The sequence below is a fragment of the Marmota flaviventris genome, chromosome 14 (assembly GCF_047511675.1).
Source record: "Marmota flaviventris isolate mMarFla1 chromosome 14, mMarFla1.hap1, whole genome shotgun sequence".
Classification (NCBI taxonomy): Eukaryota; Metazoa; Chordata; class Mammalia; order Rodentia; family Sciuridae; genus Marmota; species Marmota flaviventris.
In genome coordinates, this window is record NC_092511.1 from 83,059,117 (window position 1) to 83,072,897 (window position 13,781).

The 13,781-nt window shown below is 53.7% G+C and overlaps 1 protein-coding gene across 1 annotated transcript; it reads right to left on the reverse strand.

Annotated features, from left to right (window-relative positions):
* Positions 1–1,679: 1,679 nt before the first annotated feature.
* On the reverse strand, positions 1,680–4,060 carry Il1f10 (interleukin 1 family member 10). Its single transcript, XM_027952056.2, has 4 exons — positions 4,029–4,060; positions 2,578–2,663; positions 2,191–2,318; positions 1,680–1,892 (listed from the first exon to the last, which is right to left on the reverse strand). Exons 1-4 carry the CDS (start codon positions 4,058–4,060, stop codon positions 1,680–1,682), a joined length of 459 nt encoding a protein of 152 aa, XP_027807857.1.
* Positions 4,061–13,781: the final 9,721 nt, after the last annotated feature.

The window sequence follows — 13,781 nt, forward strand, 5'->3', positions numbered from 1 at the left end:
TGTGCCAAGGGCTTCCCCCCACTTTTCTTCTGGAGTCCTCCTTACACTGCCCATGGACATCCTCCCATAACCTACAGAGATCCCCTCACTTGTTAGAGACTGTGCACTTACTCAGCACCTTCTGCAGACCAGCTGCTGTCGCAGACACAGGTGAAGTGAAGGCCATCATGTCCCTCCTCTGCTGAAAGCCTTCCCAGAGCGCCCCTTTGCACCCAGTGTGTGGACGCCCTTCGGCCTCAAGGCCTCTCTGGCCCACACCTGCTGGTCCTGCTCACCTCCCCAGTGTCCCTTCCTGCCCCTCCCCACCCCCAGCCTTATGTCTCAGGGCCACAGTGGTTGCTATTCCTCTGCCTGGGTCATTCCGAGTCCCAGCTTCTTCCTGTCCTTCAGCCTCACCAGAGTCCAGGCCCGGTGCTGCCCTCCCTGAGGGACTCGGCACTGAATCCCAGGGGCCTGTAGGTCCAGGCGTGAGCTGCCTCATCTGTTTGCTTTTTCTCTTTCTTGTCCATTTTATTTGCTTGTCCGTGTTTCGGCCTCTCGAGGACAAGCTCCAGGGGTAAGACTTTGTTGGCCATTCGGTCCTCAGCTCCTAGAGTGGAATGCAGATTTGTGGAACAGCACTGGACTCAGGTGGGCCAGGTCTGAGCTTGGCCTTCAACATGGAAGCCTACCAGACCTGCAGCTAGCCATGTCACTCTCTCAATGTCCTCGGGGTCAAGTGCAGCGAGAATACTTGCTTAGCTGGGTCGCTCCGAGGAAGAAGCCTCGCTGCTGCTACAGGTTCTGACAACGGCGAGACCCCTGAGCGTCCAGGAGGGTGCTGAGGGGTTGTGCGCAGGAGAAGCAACTCCAGAAGCCCACCTGTCGGACACAGAAGCACAGACTCCCTGCTCCAGCCTGAGCCCAGCCACAGCCCTCCACGAAACGGAGGAGGATCACGCTCTGAGGACCACATCAGTTCCAGTGCAAGCTGTCGGCCAGGCTCTAGCCCAGCATTCCCCAGTATGCCAGGTCACCGCCACTCAGGGGCCCCCCTGGGAGCTTACACTCAGCATTCCCCAGTATGCCAGGTCACCGCCACTCAGGGGCCCCCCTGGGAGCTTACACTCAATGCATCCGGGAGCTGTGGTGGCCTTCCAAGAAAAATCTCCATGTGCCCCACAGCCCCTGCACTGAACACTGTGCACAGGACAGACTGAGGCCCCGTGGTCATCTCCTGTGGTCACACTAGCCAGTTACCACAAACTCCGTGGCTTAAGACAACACAAGTTTATTCTTTTTCATGTTTTGGAGGTCAGAAGTCTGAAAGGGTGTCAGGGATTTCTGGGGACTCTGAGGAGGATCTCTTCCCTTGCCTTTTCCAGCCACCAGAAACACCTGCTTGGGTGGCACGTGGCTCCCTTCTCCATCCTCAAACCCAGCAGCATGGCATCCTCCAATCCCCCTCTGCCCCTTACCCTCCTGCCTCCATCTCATGTGTCCCTGTGGTGACCACAGGCCCACCAGAGAGCTCAGGATGCTTAACCGAGTCACACTTGCTAAGTGACTTCGCCGTGTAGGGTACACATTTAGATTCTGGGGCTGAGGATGGGGACGTCCTTGGTGGGCCACTATTCTGCCTACCACAAGTGGGATGAGCTTGGCTTGGGGGCACAGGCTGGACTGTGCCTCCTGCCTCCCTACCGACTCTGTTCAAAGTAGAACTCAGTGCGGGCCGAGGGCTCGCTCTCCTTGGCAAGCCGCACCGGCTGCTGGGGCTCCTCCGGGCCGCAGAGGAACCAGCCAGGGCAGGCGGCCGCCTCCAACCTGAAGGCGGAGCCCAGGCTGCTCTGGAAGAAGGTGAAGCGCGTGGCCCGTTCGCCTCCCTTGTACAAGTCCTCGATGTTCACGTCCTGCAGGGGCAAGGTGGCCGCTGCAGGACCAGGGTGCTGATGGGAGTGTGGCCCTACAGGCCTCTGGGGCTCTACCAAAAGGGACGTGCCTTGTGCAGATTCCCACAGGCAAGGCTCTTAGTTCTGGGCACAAGGGGGAGGGTGGAAGTCTGAGGAAGTGGGACGGTGGCCCTGAGAAAGGTGGACGGGGCCCTGAGGAAGGGGGACCATGGCCCTGACCAAGAATCCACAAGTGGGTGCAGAGCACCTCGGGGCCAGGCAGGGTCCACACCGCCCCCATAGAGGGGCGGGGTCTCACCTCCAGCTGCAGGGAAGGTCCCTCTTCTGTCTGCACACATGCCAGGCAGCGGCTCCCTCCCTGGAGCCCCAGGAGGATGGGGACCTTGGCCCTGTCCAGGTCTCTGTTAGGAAGTACGCAGACCTTCTCTGGGAAGAGGACAGAGACAGGAGATGAGGGCAGCCCAGGTTGAGGGTCTCGGGAGGCAGAAGCCCTGCAGGCCTGGCCACACCTGGGCTGCAGGGCCAGCAGGACTCTGCAGGGTCCTTTTGGGCCAAAGCTGCCCCCTGCCTCTTTCTGTCAGGGGACAGCTGCTGCCCCTCTGGTGGGGACAGAAACAGAGAGAAGTGGGGGCTGCGCTGAGCGGAGCGTGGCTCAGGGCCCGGATGGAGGCCATGGGAAGCTCACCAGCGCTGCAGTCGTCGGTGTCGGGGTCACCCACCAGCAGCTGGCCATCTCTAGTGTACAGCGCCTTCTGATCCGCATCCTTGATTCTGGAACAGGACGGCAGCGCTGAGGGTCTGTTGCATTCAGGCACCACCGAGACCCCAAGCCCTTCCTCTAACCCGCTGCACTGAGCGCAGGGATGCTTGCTTCTCCACCAGAGCAGGTCAAGACCGCTCTGTCTTAATGAAGCGAGAGAAGACCTCCTCCCCTGGGCTCCTGGTTTCCAGAGGCTTGGAAGAGTGAGGGGAGCCAGCCTTCTCGTGGAGGGGTAGAGAAAGTTCTCTCACGAGGCTCAGGTGTCTCAGAGATACAGTGAGCCTTATCCCAAATTTTCCCAGCTTGCTCCAATTTTTATCAATGTTTATTTTATTTAATAAAAGGACTAATCAAGTGGATAATGAAGCATGATTTGCTTTTTCAGATATTTTAAAGACTTTCTGTAGGAGAAAATCTGCAAATTGGAAAACAAAAATTAAAATATGCTGTGCTAGGTAGGTGTCCATCCAGCCCCTGGGAGCCAGGGCCTGGTGTGCTCCAGGTGGACCAAATACAGGTCAGCAGAAAGCCCAGGCAGAGCCAGATTGCAGTCATCTGGGGGTGGCTGTGGTCCTAATGACCAGCCTGGGAGGGCAGGAACCTGCCGGGCAGGCTGGGGAGAAACCCAGGTGAGCGGGTGGAACAACAGAGTCACGCAGGCAGCTTGGTTGCCCGGCTGGTTTCCAAGATGCCCATCAGCTGCTCCCAGAGCCTGGGGAGCTCTCGACAGGTTTGAGGGCAGAGTCTCTGGACCCATGCCACTGCCTCCAAGCCCTCTCTCCCTCAGTAATAGCCGGGTATAATACCTTCAGCTACTGGCTGTATGTTTAAAGCAGTTTTACTTGTATATGAAAACAGATCTGGACCATCTTGGGCTTGCCCGTGGACGTTCTCCCTCACACCTGGACCGCCGGCAGCACCCCACTTGGAGACCAGAGAACAGTAACCGAGGATGCAAATGAGGCTAAATGCAGGTCAGGGTTGGGGGCCTGGGCTCAGGGCCAAGGCCACAGACAACACCAGGAAGACAGTGTCACTGGGATTCAGGGTTGCCTCAGCTTTCAGAGAGGCCGGTGTGGCCACACAGGTGACATGAACTCCACCCCAGGCTCTGCCTTTTGGTAGCCGCCTGGCATGGGGGCACCATGCGCCTGGTTCCCAGAGTTGGTAATGTTTTCTTTACAGGTTTCTCTGGGTGGGGGGGAAGCATAGAATGGCTGGTATCTCGGAGAATTGGGAAAGAGAGCTGTTGTCACTGCAGAGTGTGATGATGGAGAGTGATTACTGGTTTCTGTGGAGTCCCTGACCAGCTTTCCTCCCTCTCCCCATATGGGCCCAGCCCCGCGGGCAAGCAGGGCCACAGCAGGACGACTTACATGTAGTATTTCGCCATGGGGAGGGAGCACATCCTGTAATCAGGGGTGTCTGGTCCTCACTGAGGGAGAGAGAGAGGGGCTGTTAGAGAGGGAGGGGCAGCAGGCAGGGAAATGCATCCAGGGCACAGAGTCACCTGCAACAGGCTGCAAAAGCCACCTAGCTCTAACCAGCCTGCTGGAATCCAGCAGCGCCCCTGCCCAGCCCATCCAGCTTCAGGGAGCTCTGTGTCTTCCTCACTGGGGATCAGGAGGAGCCAGCAGGGCTGTGAGCCTGGAGGGGGTGTGTGCCTGTGCATGTGCACGTGTGCGTGCGCGCGCCTGCATGCGCTCACTTGTGCCCATCTCTGGTGCTAGCTCTGGGAAACTGGAAGACAGGTCCCCCAAATAACTTATCAGGACGCTTCCTGGCTGAGAGGGGCTGTGTGATTGAGCCCCACAGCTGGAGATGAACCGGAAGCAGATCCTGTCCCAATTCCCAGCCTGGAGGTCACCACATTCCTGTCCCCTGACCTAGCAAGGGCTTCCATGTCCCAGAGCCCGAGCGCAGAGGGAAGAGCAGCATCGCTAGGAGGCCTCTCCAGCCACCGTCAAGGCAGGGGCTTCCTGCAGGGCTAGGCACACCCTTCCCAGGGACACCTGTTGCTCTGCGGGGCCTTAAAGGAGCCCACCCCCCTGTCCTGGTGTGCTCGCTGTGGAAAACGGGTCAGCCCTCAGAGTCAAAGGCTCCTGCAAAGAGACTGTCCCTGTGCAAGCCCGGTGCAAAGCTTCACAGGACCCTGCTCCTTCCTCAGGGGGGTCATCCTATCCCAGAGTGCCGCCAGGAAATGACCACCCTGCAGAGAGGCCAGCCCAGACTCGGGCATGGAAAGCAGCCAACCGTGAGAATGGCCAGGGCTGCAGTTGGCCAGGGGCGTCTGTGGAGTCCCTGACCAGCCTTCCTCCCTCTCCCCATGTGGGCCCGGCCAAGTGAGAAGGGAGGAGAGAAGAAACACGTGAGAACACAGGAAAGAAGCCCGGAGGGCCACCAGAAGGAGCAGGGCTAGAGGGGCAGGGTGACACCCTGGGCACTGGGGCGGCAGGCGAGGGGATCGGCTGCGAGCAGAGGGCTCAAGCCCCGTGGCCTGGGAGCTGAAGAAGTAGGGCCGAAACCAAGGTGTCCTTGGGTCCTGGATCTGCCACTGTCCCCTTGGACAGGTCACTTTGGATCCCTGGGCCTTGAGGCAAGAGTTTGGGGGTTGATGGACGTGAAGGAGAGCAGGGTAAGGGTGCAGATGCCGGCTGGACACGGGCGTTAGGGTCATCCCACAGCTCTGAGGTGGCATGAGTTCTCCTTGGTCTAAATAAAATGACAGATTGCCCAAATGTCCAGTTATAACGATGCACACTGCATCGCTTTTTATAATATGGTGAAGATGGGAAAAGCCTAAGTGTTCTCAACGAACCTAACAGGCGATTGGTTAAAAAAAAAAAATTATGGCAATTACAGAAAAGAAGACGTATGTGTACACTGAAGATGACATCATCGACGAAGGTTTAGAACGTGAAATTTTCAAATACACCTGGGAAATGCGCAGGTTATGAATAATGCACACATGACAGCCCGTCCACACACATACAGAGATGCACACGTGTTAATAAAGACAGCTAGTGTTTTTATAACACTTGTCTATGACCGATAGGATTATAAGTGACTTTTTAATACCTTTCAACATTTTTCCTATAATAACCCCAAATTTTCTTTGTAATATAAAGTTTTTTTTTAAATTAAAAAAAAAAGTGTTCAGTCAAAAATCATTGGCTCCCAAACATGCTTGACCACCTGGATCACCTGGGGGATATATTTTTTTTTTTTTTTTTTGGTACTGGGGACTTAACTCAGGGGCACTTAACCACTGAGCCACATCTCCAGTCCTTTTTTATATTTTGTTTTGAGACAGGATCTTGCTGAGTTGCTTAGGGCCTCACTAAGGCTGGCTTTGAACCTGCCATCCTCCTACCTCAGCCTCCTGAGCATCTGGGATTACAGGTGAGCGACACAGCACCTAGCACCTGGGGACTCTGATGGACATTATTTCGGGGGCTGAGGGTACTGACTGAGTGAGGCCTGAGGCGGTTCAATGATGGCCAGCCTTGGGCCTCGGTGTGCCAGCTCCGTCCTTCCCACTGTTCAGTGCACATGCCAGTCACCTGCAGCTCTGGTGAAACTGCAGACTGGTTCCCTGGGTCTGGGACAGGGACCAAGACTTTGCCTTTCAAACATGCAACTGGGCAGTGTTCACACTGCTGGTCCCTGGACCACACTTCTAGTTACAAAGTACCAACCAACACCCAGTCCAGGTGGTCCAAGAGCAGTGTGGCCTAGAGTCCAGCCCACCTGATATGCTCCCACCTAGCCACACCGCCGAGGCACCTTTGGTGATGGCCACAGACGTGGGCAGCCTGTTAGGTGCACTGAGATCCAGAAGGGGCGGGCCTAAGCAAAGGGCCTTGTGTGCGGCTGAAGACTGCCCCTCCTGGTCAGTCGGCTCACAGAGCAGGCGGAAGCTCAGTGGTGGTCCAGCCCCACTGGACCCTCTGGGTTCTGTAACCCACCCTAGCGGGTGTCCCATGGACTCCATATTGGGCCTCTCTGCCTGGGTCCTGGCTACATTGAGAGGAGGTGAGTAGGGCTGAGAAGGTGGCCGCTGGGCTGCCCCTGTGCCAAGGCCCTTCCCAGTGCACCTTGAGCTCCCTCCCCAAGCCTTCCCTTCCCTTTAGGCCCCAGATGACCTTGCACTGGACCTTGGCCTCTATCCGTCTTTCCTCCTTTACTACTCCCTGGACATGACCTCTAGCTGTCTCAGACCTCCTCACTTCTCTTCTGGGTCGAATCCCAGTGACCAGTGGTGCTGAGCTCTGTCCATGTCCACCTGCACATCACAGCTGCCCTGGCCTCTCCTTGTCCCCCTGCACATCACAGCTGCCCTGACCTGTCCTCGTCCCCTATATATCATACCTGCCCTGACCTCTCCTTGTCCCCTGCACATCATCTACGTGGAGTCTGTTCTCTCCGAGACGGTGTTAGCTCCCGTGGAGCCACGTCCACGGGCTCTGCTTTGACCTCTTGGCTCCCAGGAAGGCTTGACATTGGGTGATGCCCTTCCCACCTGTCCTCTCTGTCTCAGGTCCATTGCAGACTCTCCCTCCTTCTGGAGCTGTCCCAAAGGTCACCACTCCATGTCCTGAGCACTTCTGTGCCATGTCCTATGGAGCTGCAGTCCATGGCTTCCCACCGCAGTGACCTCTTGATCTAATGTCTCCACACCTTGACCTCCAGCCGTCTGCAGTACACCCCGCCATTACACTTTGGGTATCCCACCATTACACTCCACCACATTACACTCCTAAGCTTGGGGTGGTCAGCTTCTCCTCCTCCCACCCACTTCCCTCTCAGTTCCATTCCTCACACCTCCAGAATATGCATTGGGCTCATAAAATTCATTATCAAATTCAAAACCTGAGGAGAACCAAACCTAGCTCCCACCTCTCTGTGTGTCTGCCTTGTCCTCAAATCCCAGTGGATGGCTCCTTTGACAACTTCCTGCTCTCGATGGCCACGCAACTCCACTGCATTCCTGCTCTTCTGCCTTCAACCCAGCCCAGCCCTTGTGAGGCCCCTGGACTTGTTCTCAGCTCTTCTCTCACCACATCCCACCCAGCTCTGGAATCTGAAGTGGCTCCTCGTTTTGCCACCACCTGGCCCCATCTTGACTATTATAGGTGGCACGAGTCACCTCTACAGGCAGCAGACTCCTTCCTCACCTTTGCAGAGGGCATCCTTAACTTGCCTCTCAATTTCTCTCACCGCTGTCCATCCAGAGCTCTAGTATTAAGATTGCTGGACATTGGTATCCACATAGAAGGGTATCCAGTTCTGTCCCATTAATTATTCACACAGACAAAGAACCCAGACACGCAGGGTCATGTCATCTAAGGAAACCCAACTGTGACAGCCCGTCTTCAGGGTCAGTGTCTGTAAATCCCAGGGTTAGATGACGGGGCCCGGGTTCTTTCTAGGTCAGATTCTCTTTGGTTCCGTGACTCAGAGTTTAATGACCCTTCCTTTACTGCTGTAACCCTGCTCTGAAGGCCTATTAAGTGTCACTGTTGTTTAATGTTGTACATTAAGACATTCGTTCCTCTTGTAAAAGCCGATAAGCTCTCGAGGTCACGAAGCCTGGCACCCAGCTCTCCCGATGCTCTCCCCAGCCGCCCGGCGGACAGACCCGGGTGCTCATGAGCAGGACATGGGAATGCACACCCCGGGCTCTGAATGGCAAGGCTGGGTTCCAGACCTAACTCGGCCACCAATTTGCCTTGCTGCCTTTTGTCCCTAAACCTCCAATTTATCTCTCCTTGGAATGAGAGGTTGGGCAAGGTCACCCGTTTTCACAGTGAGAGTTTACACAGAAACGACTGAACATACTGCTTTTGCTGAACAGGGTGTGACGAGGACGCGGGGACCCTGCTGGTGTGCCTCTCGTCTACCAGAGCAGGCACTAGACATCCCCAAGGTCTCGCGAGTTCACCAAACACTGCTTGACCTCACTGGCCTAGATGCTGCCTTCTGGCATTGTCTTTGAAAGTCCAAGGTTCTCAATATTTAAAAATCTAGACTTGATTTAGCCTAAACCACTCCCCAGATCCCACCATGAGCTGCTAGATCTACCGATCGTCCCCCCAATTCTATGAAGGGGATTCTTTGTTAACCAGATGGCTTGACAGGTGGCACTAAGAAGGGGACATTTTGGGGACATAGAAGAAAAAGAAGAAGGCAATACTGCCAGCCCACCACTGACCTGCAGATCCGGGCGCCTGGAACCCTGGTGTCGGAGCCTCCAACTGCTCTCTCCAGGGCGTCGGCCCTGCCTTTATATGTGGGTGAGGGTGGGTCGAGCCTGCGGCAGTCGCTGCCATTGATTCCAGGACAGGGAGGAAGAAGAGCCCAGAGATTTCACAATGTCTTTGACACAGTATGGATAATGAGAAGGTGGGGAGATTAATGAGTATTTATCGAAGGGGGCGAGAGTCACCCATAAAGCCCTGACAGAGGCCAGGCACTGAGCCCCACTCTGTGGCTACTGTCATTGGCCATGTTATTATTGGTTTGGCAGCCAGGGACATAGTGTAGGGTCAGACATCAACGGTGACCCACGGGGCTCCATCAAGGCTTGGGATGTGGTTACTTGGGACGTCGGGTAGGTCTGAATATTACTGAAAGCGAGATCAGGGCTGAGAGCATCATGAGTGTGTGGCCCTATTTGGAAAGGTGGGGGGTGTCTCTGCTTTTCAATAGGTTTAATTAGTTGGCATCACCTTGATGAAACAGATCCTCTAAGGAAACCCAACTGTGGAAGCTGTTGACCTTATCATATTCACCCTGGGACTGGCGAGGTGCTATGTGCCCCACACTAGCAGGAACGATGTCAGAACGAGAGGTCAGCACTGAATACCCAGTTCCCTAACTGACATTACCTAACCCAGGCTCTCCACCCATCCATTCATCAATTCACCCATCTAATCATCTATTCATCCCATCATTCACCCACCCACCCATCCACATATTTCTCTATCCATCCATCCATCCATTCATCCATCCATCCATCCATAGATCCACTTTCCCATCCACCCATCCATCTATGACAAGGGGCAAAGAGATTGGTGTCATGCCCACTGGAGACTAGCAGCCTTTCTCTAATTCATTCTCTCTCTCTCTCTCTCTCTCTCTCTCTCTAGTTCTCATATCATTTGTAAATTTCCATAGAGGGCTTGATGGGGAGAAGGGAGGGGTCCATCCAAGACCCAGATGGTTGCAGGACGAGAAGGGAGAGAAGATGGGCAGGAGGGAGGCCAGAACATTGCTTCTATAGCCAGCGCTCACTCTCCACTCCTCCCACTCTCCCTCCTCTCTGTGGGAAGGAGTAAAGCGTGGGTGTCACATCAGGCAGTAAGTGCATGTTTACTAAGCTTTTATCTGCTCTATGACAAAGACATGAACAGTGCTCAGTTCCTGCTGTTAAGTAGCTTCACAGTTCAGCTGGGAGCAAAGTCACAAACACTTGAAAGATAATTTAAATGACCAGAATCTCTAAGCTGTGGACCAAGGGCATGTTGGAAGCCACAGTTGCAGAGAAACTCCTTGTTTAAAAAAAAAATCTTGGGAAATTAAAATGACCTTGGACATGATGTCCTGGTGTCCCTCCAGATGGAGAGGTCAGTATTATGGAGCTCTGGAGATATAGGTTGATGAGACTTTTCCTCCGCATCTCTAAGGCCAGGGACGGCACAACCTCTGGAAGAAGCACTAACAATGTTTGTGGAGTTAGTGGTTAAAAATCTGGGATCATTCAGGAAAAACCGTCTCCACATCATTTCCACCCGTCTATCCAATTTGTGCTTTCTGGAATGACACAAACAAGGATACTCTTCTACTCGGCAGAACTTTGAGTGTCTGCGGGGCTCTCTGTGTGCTGCTTCTTCAGCGTGAAGACCCTCAGCAGCTTCACCTCTTCCCTTGTGACCTGCCCTTGGGACCTCCTCTGCTCTTCCATTTCTGGAGCTGGCATGACCCCCCACATGGTGTGGAGATTGTGTCTCTGTGACATGGGTCCAGGCCTACAGTTTAATCAACAATTGCAGAAATCTGAAACCACCAGGTCTTTTTCACTGGAACCACCATGGTGCCAGCACCCACGGCCACACATACCCCAAGGTAGTGTTTAATGTCCTCCTTTTCCTACTGACTTATAAATGCCTGCACATTTAGGCAGAAGCCCTTGTGAATCCTGTCATCCCATAAATGGTGAAGCAAATCACTTCAGGCTGGAGAAACATTCAAGAATGAAGTGGAATTTAAGCTCCACCCTTAGAGGCTTAGTTGGGTGGAAGAGAGGGAGAGAATGTTCCAGGGTGGAGAGAGAGTGGCCACATTCCATGCTCACTAGATTCCAGTGTTTGCCAAGCACCGTGCTTATGTCCGGAAGCAAACTGACGCAGCCCTAACCTCGAGGTCATCCTGGGGCCACAGACTCCAAGCCAACTCACTGCAAGGAGGTGAACATGAAGCATTGCCAGAACAAATGACCAGGACTCTCAGCTCATCAAAGGCTTCCTGGAGGACGTGACATCTTAGCAGGGTATGAAAGATGGGCAGTTTTTCTAGACAGGGAGTGGGGTGAAGAGCCCCAGAGCAGAAGGGCAACCTAAGACTGTGTCTGGACCCACAGAGAGCGGGAACAGGAACTGGTGTACAGAAACACAGCCTGGTACCTGGAGCCCATGGGGACCTCAGCAGTGCCTGAGCTGGAGTTGCTGAGGCCCATGGAGGTCATCCCTCCTGTCCTGACCCTGTTCTTGTCCCTCCCTCTGAAGGCTTTGAACCTGCCAGTCTGGTCCAACAGGTGAGCTGCATGTGGAATAGCTGAGGCTCAGATATGGGACCCTGCTGTGGCTTTTGGGTTCAGTCCTCAGGATGCTGGTAGGGACACTAGAACAGACCCTGGCTTGTAGAACTAGATGTGTGCAGCAGTCAAGAATGATCTAATCCTTCCTGAAGCAGAGAACATTTAACAAATTTTGCATGATAGGCATTTAAATAGACTATTTGGGTCAATAAAGGGTCGGAGTTCATTTTGAGAAGGAAATAAATTGGAAAAATTGCAATCATAATCAAATGAATGCAGTGAGTCTCCCTTCCTTGGGTCTTCATCATCTATGCTTCAGAACAAGTCACTCCGGAACCGAGCAATGAGCTCATACAGTTTCTGGGGCAGGACTCTGGACGGCTCTGCTCTGTGTCAGGAGGCTGCAAGCCAGCTGTCAGCTGGGCGGCTCTCATCACTGAAGGCCAGACAGGCTGCAGGACTGGTTCCATGCCTGTGGCTGTGGTTTGGAGACTCTGGTTTTTCACATGGGTGTATCTAGGAAGCTACAGAGCCAGCGGAGAAGAGATGGATAGCGAGAGAGAGAGAGAGAGAGAAAAGGCATCTCAAGATAGAAGGCCCAGTGTCTCCTATAACTTACTCTCACAGGGGGCAAGCTGTCAGTCACTTTAGCCACATCCCACTGGCCCAGGACACCTCTGGCGCAGTGTGGGAGGCGTGCATACAGGGTGTGAATTCCAGGAGTTGGGGTCACGGCGGCTATGCAGCCAGTCACCACACACTTCACGCGTCAAACAACAAAGATTTATTCTCTCACAATCCAGGAGGTTGCCACTGTCCTGATGTCCTGCCTTGGCGAGTGGCAGCCTCAGTCCAACCTCCCGGTGCTTCCTCTGAGTCTCTGGGTCCTCTTCTTACAAGGACACTAGTCACAGGAGAATTTAGCCCACCCTAATGCAGCCTGACCCTGTGGCAACCATCCGTAAAGACCCCATCCTCAAGGAAGGCCACAGGCTGAGGTCCAGGAAGGACATGAACTCAGGAAGGACACTATTCATTTGGTACAGCAGCCCTCTTGGGAGCTGATCCCAGGTCTTGGGCTTCCAGGGACTGTGGGCCGTTCCAGCTCAAAGCACAGGATTTTTAAAATTATTATTGTCATTATTGTTGCTGTTGTTGTGATGATGATGATGATGATGATGATGACGATGATGATGATGGTACCAGGGATTGAACTCAGGGGCACTTAACTACTGAGCCACATCTCCAGCCCTTTTTTACTATGTTCTTTAGAGACAGGGTTTCACTGGTTTGCAGAGGGCCTCACTAAGTTGCTGAGGCTGACTTTGATTTTTTTAAAAAGTTTTTATTATATAGGGTTTTTGTTATTGTTGTTGTTTTTTCATTTGTTCTGTTTGTCTTTTGTCTGGGGTTTTTCCTGCGACTCCCTTACTCTGGAGACTCCAGCCACACAAGCCCATCGCATCCTCTTCTTGGTGCTTTGCTGGGGAGGTTTCTGCCCCTGCGTCTGTCCCCCAGAGCAGCGGGCTCAACTCTGCTTGAGGCTGAGGACAGTCAGAAATGGTGTCTTTTCCAGTTCCTCAATCTCCCTCTTAACTTCTTTTTTATAATGACAATTGGAACCCATCCTCATGATAGAAAAATTAGGAAACAGATTAAAAATAAAAATAGACAGAAAAGTCACCTATAGCACACCCGCCCCCAACCTGCTGCTACTGACGTACCTTCCAGGGAGGTTTGATTCAGAAATATATACTTAGGTATTTCTTTTAAACTCAAAAGAAATTGCAAGAGCTCTGACTTTGTAATATGCTCTTCACAATGTGCTGTAAACATCTTTCCATGGGAGGAGAGACCAGCACTGGAGGTTTTCTTTGTATCTTGGGTTTCTAAAAGAGATGGCATGCCCATCTCCTGTCTTCTGAGGTGAAGCTGCTTCCCCAGTGACACCCTCCCAGGCCCTCCCATGCCCAGGGCCAGAGGAAGAGGGCAGAGACGGAAGAGGCAGACCATGGCAGGAATGGGGAGGGGCTGGACCGGCAGGGGATCGTGGTCCATCTACCTGTGGCCACCTCCCTCTCCTGCACCCCAGGGGGTGACAGGACCTCAGTGGGCACCTGGGCGCTGAGTCAGGCACCTTTAAGCATGAAGGAATCCCACTCAGTAATTTTATGCTGCTCCCGGTTTATCCCACGAGGTGTTTTAAGGTTCCACAGTAGGACCACCCCGTGGGCAGTGAATGTGGGTACTGATCCCCAAACTGAGAAGACTTTACACAAACTGGGACCAGAAGAAGGGAGCACGGCTGGGT

Bases quoted from the DNA above. Each gene is read 5' to 3' on its own strand.
- Il1f10 (XM_027952056.2), bottom strand. From the start codon at position 4,060: ATGTGCTCCCTCCCCATGGCGAAATACTACAT. The intron at 2,664-4,028 runs GTAAGTCGTCCT...GTCCTGTTCCAG, and splicing joins CCCATGGCGAAATACTACAT to AATCAAGGATGCGGATCAGA. The intron at 2,319-2,577 runs GTGAGCTTCCCA...TCCTCTTCCCAG, and splicing joins CACCGACGACTGCAGCGCTG to AGAAGGTCTGCGTACTTCCT.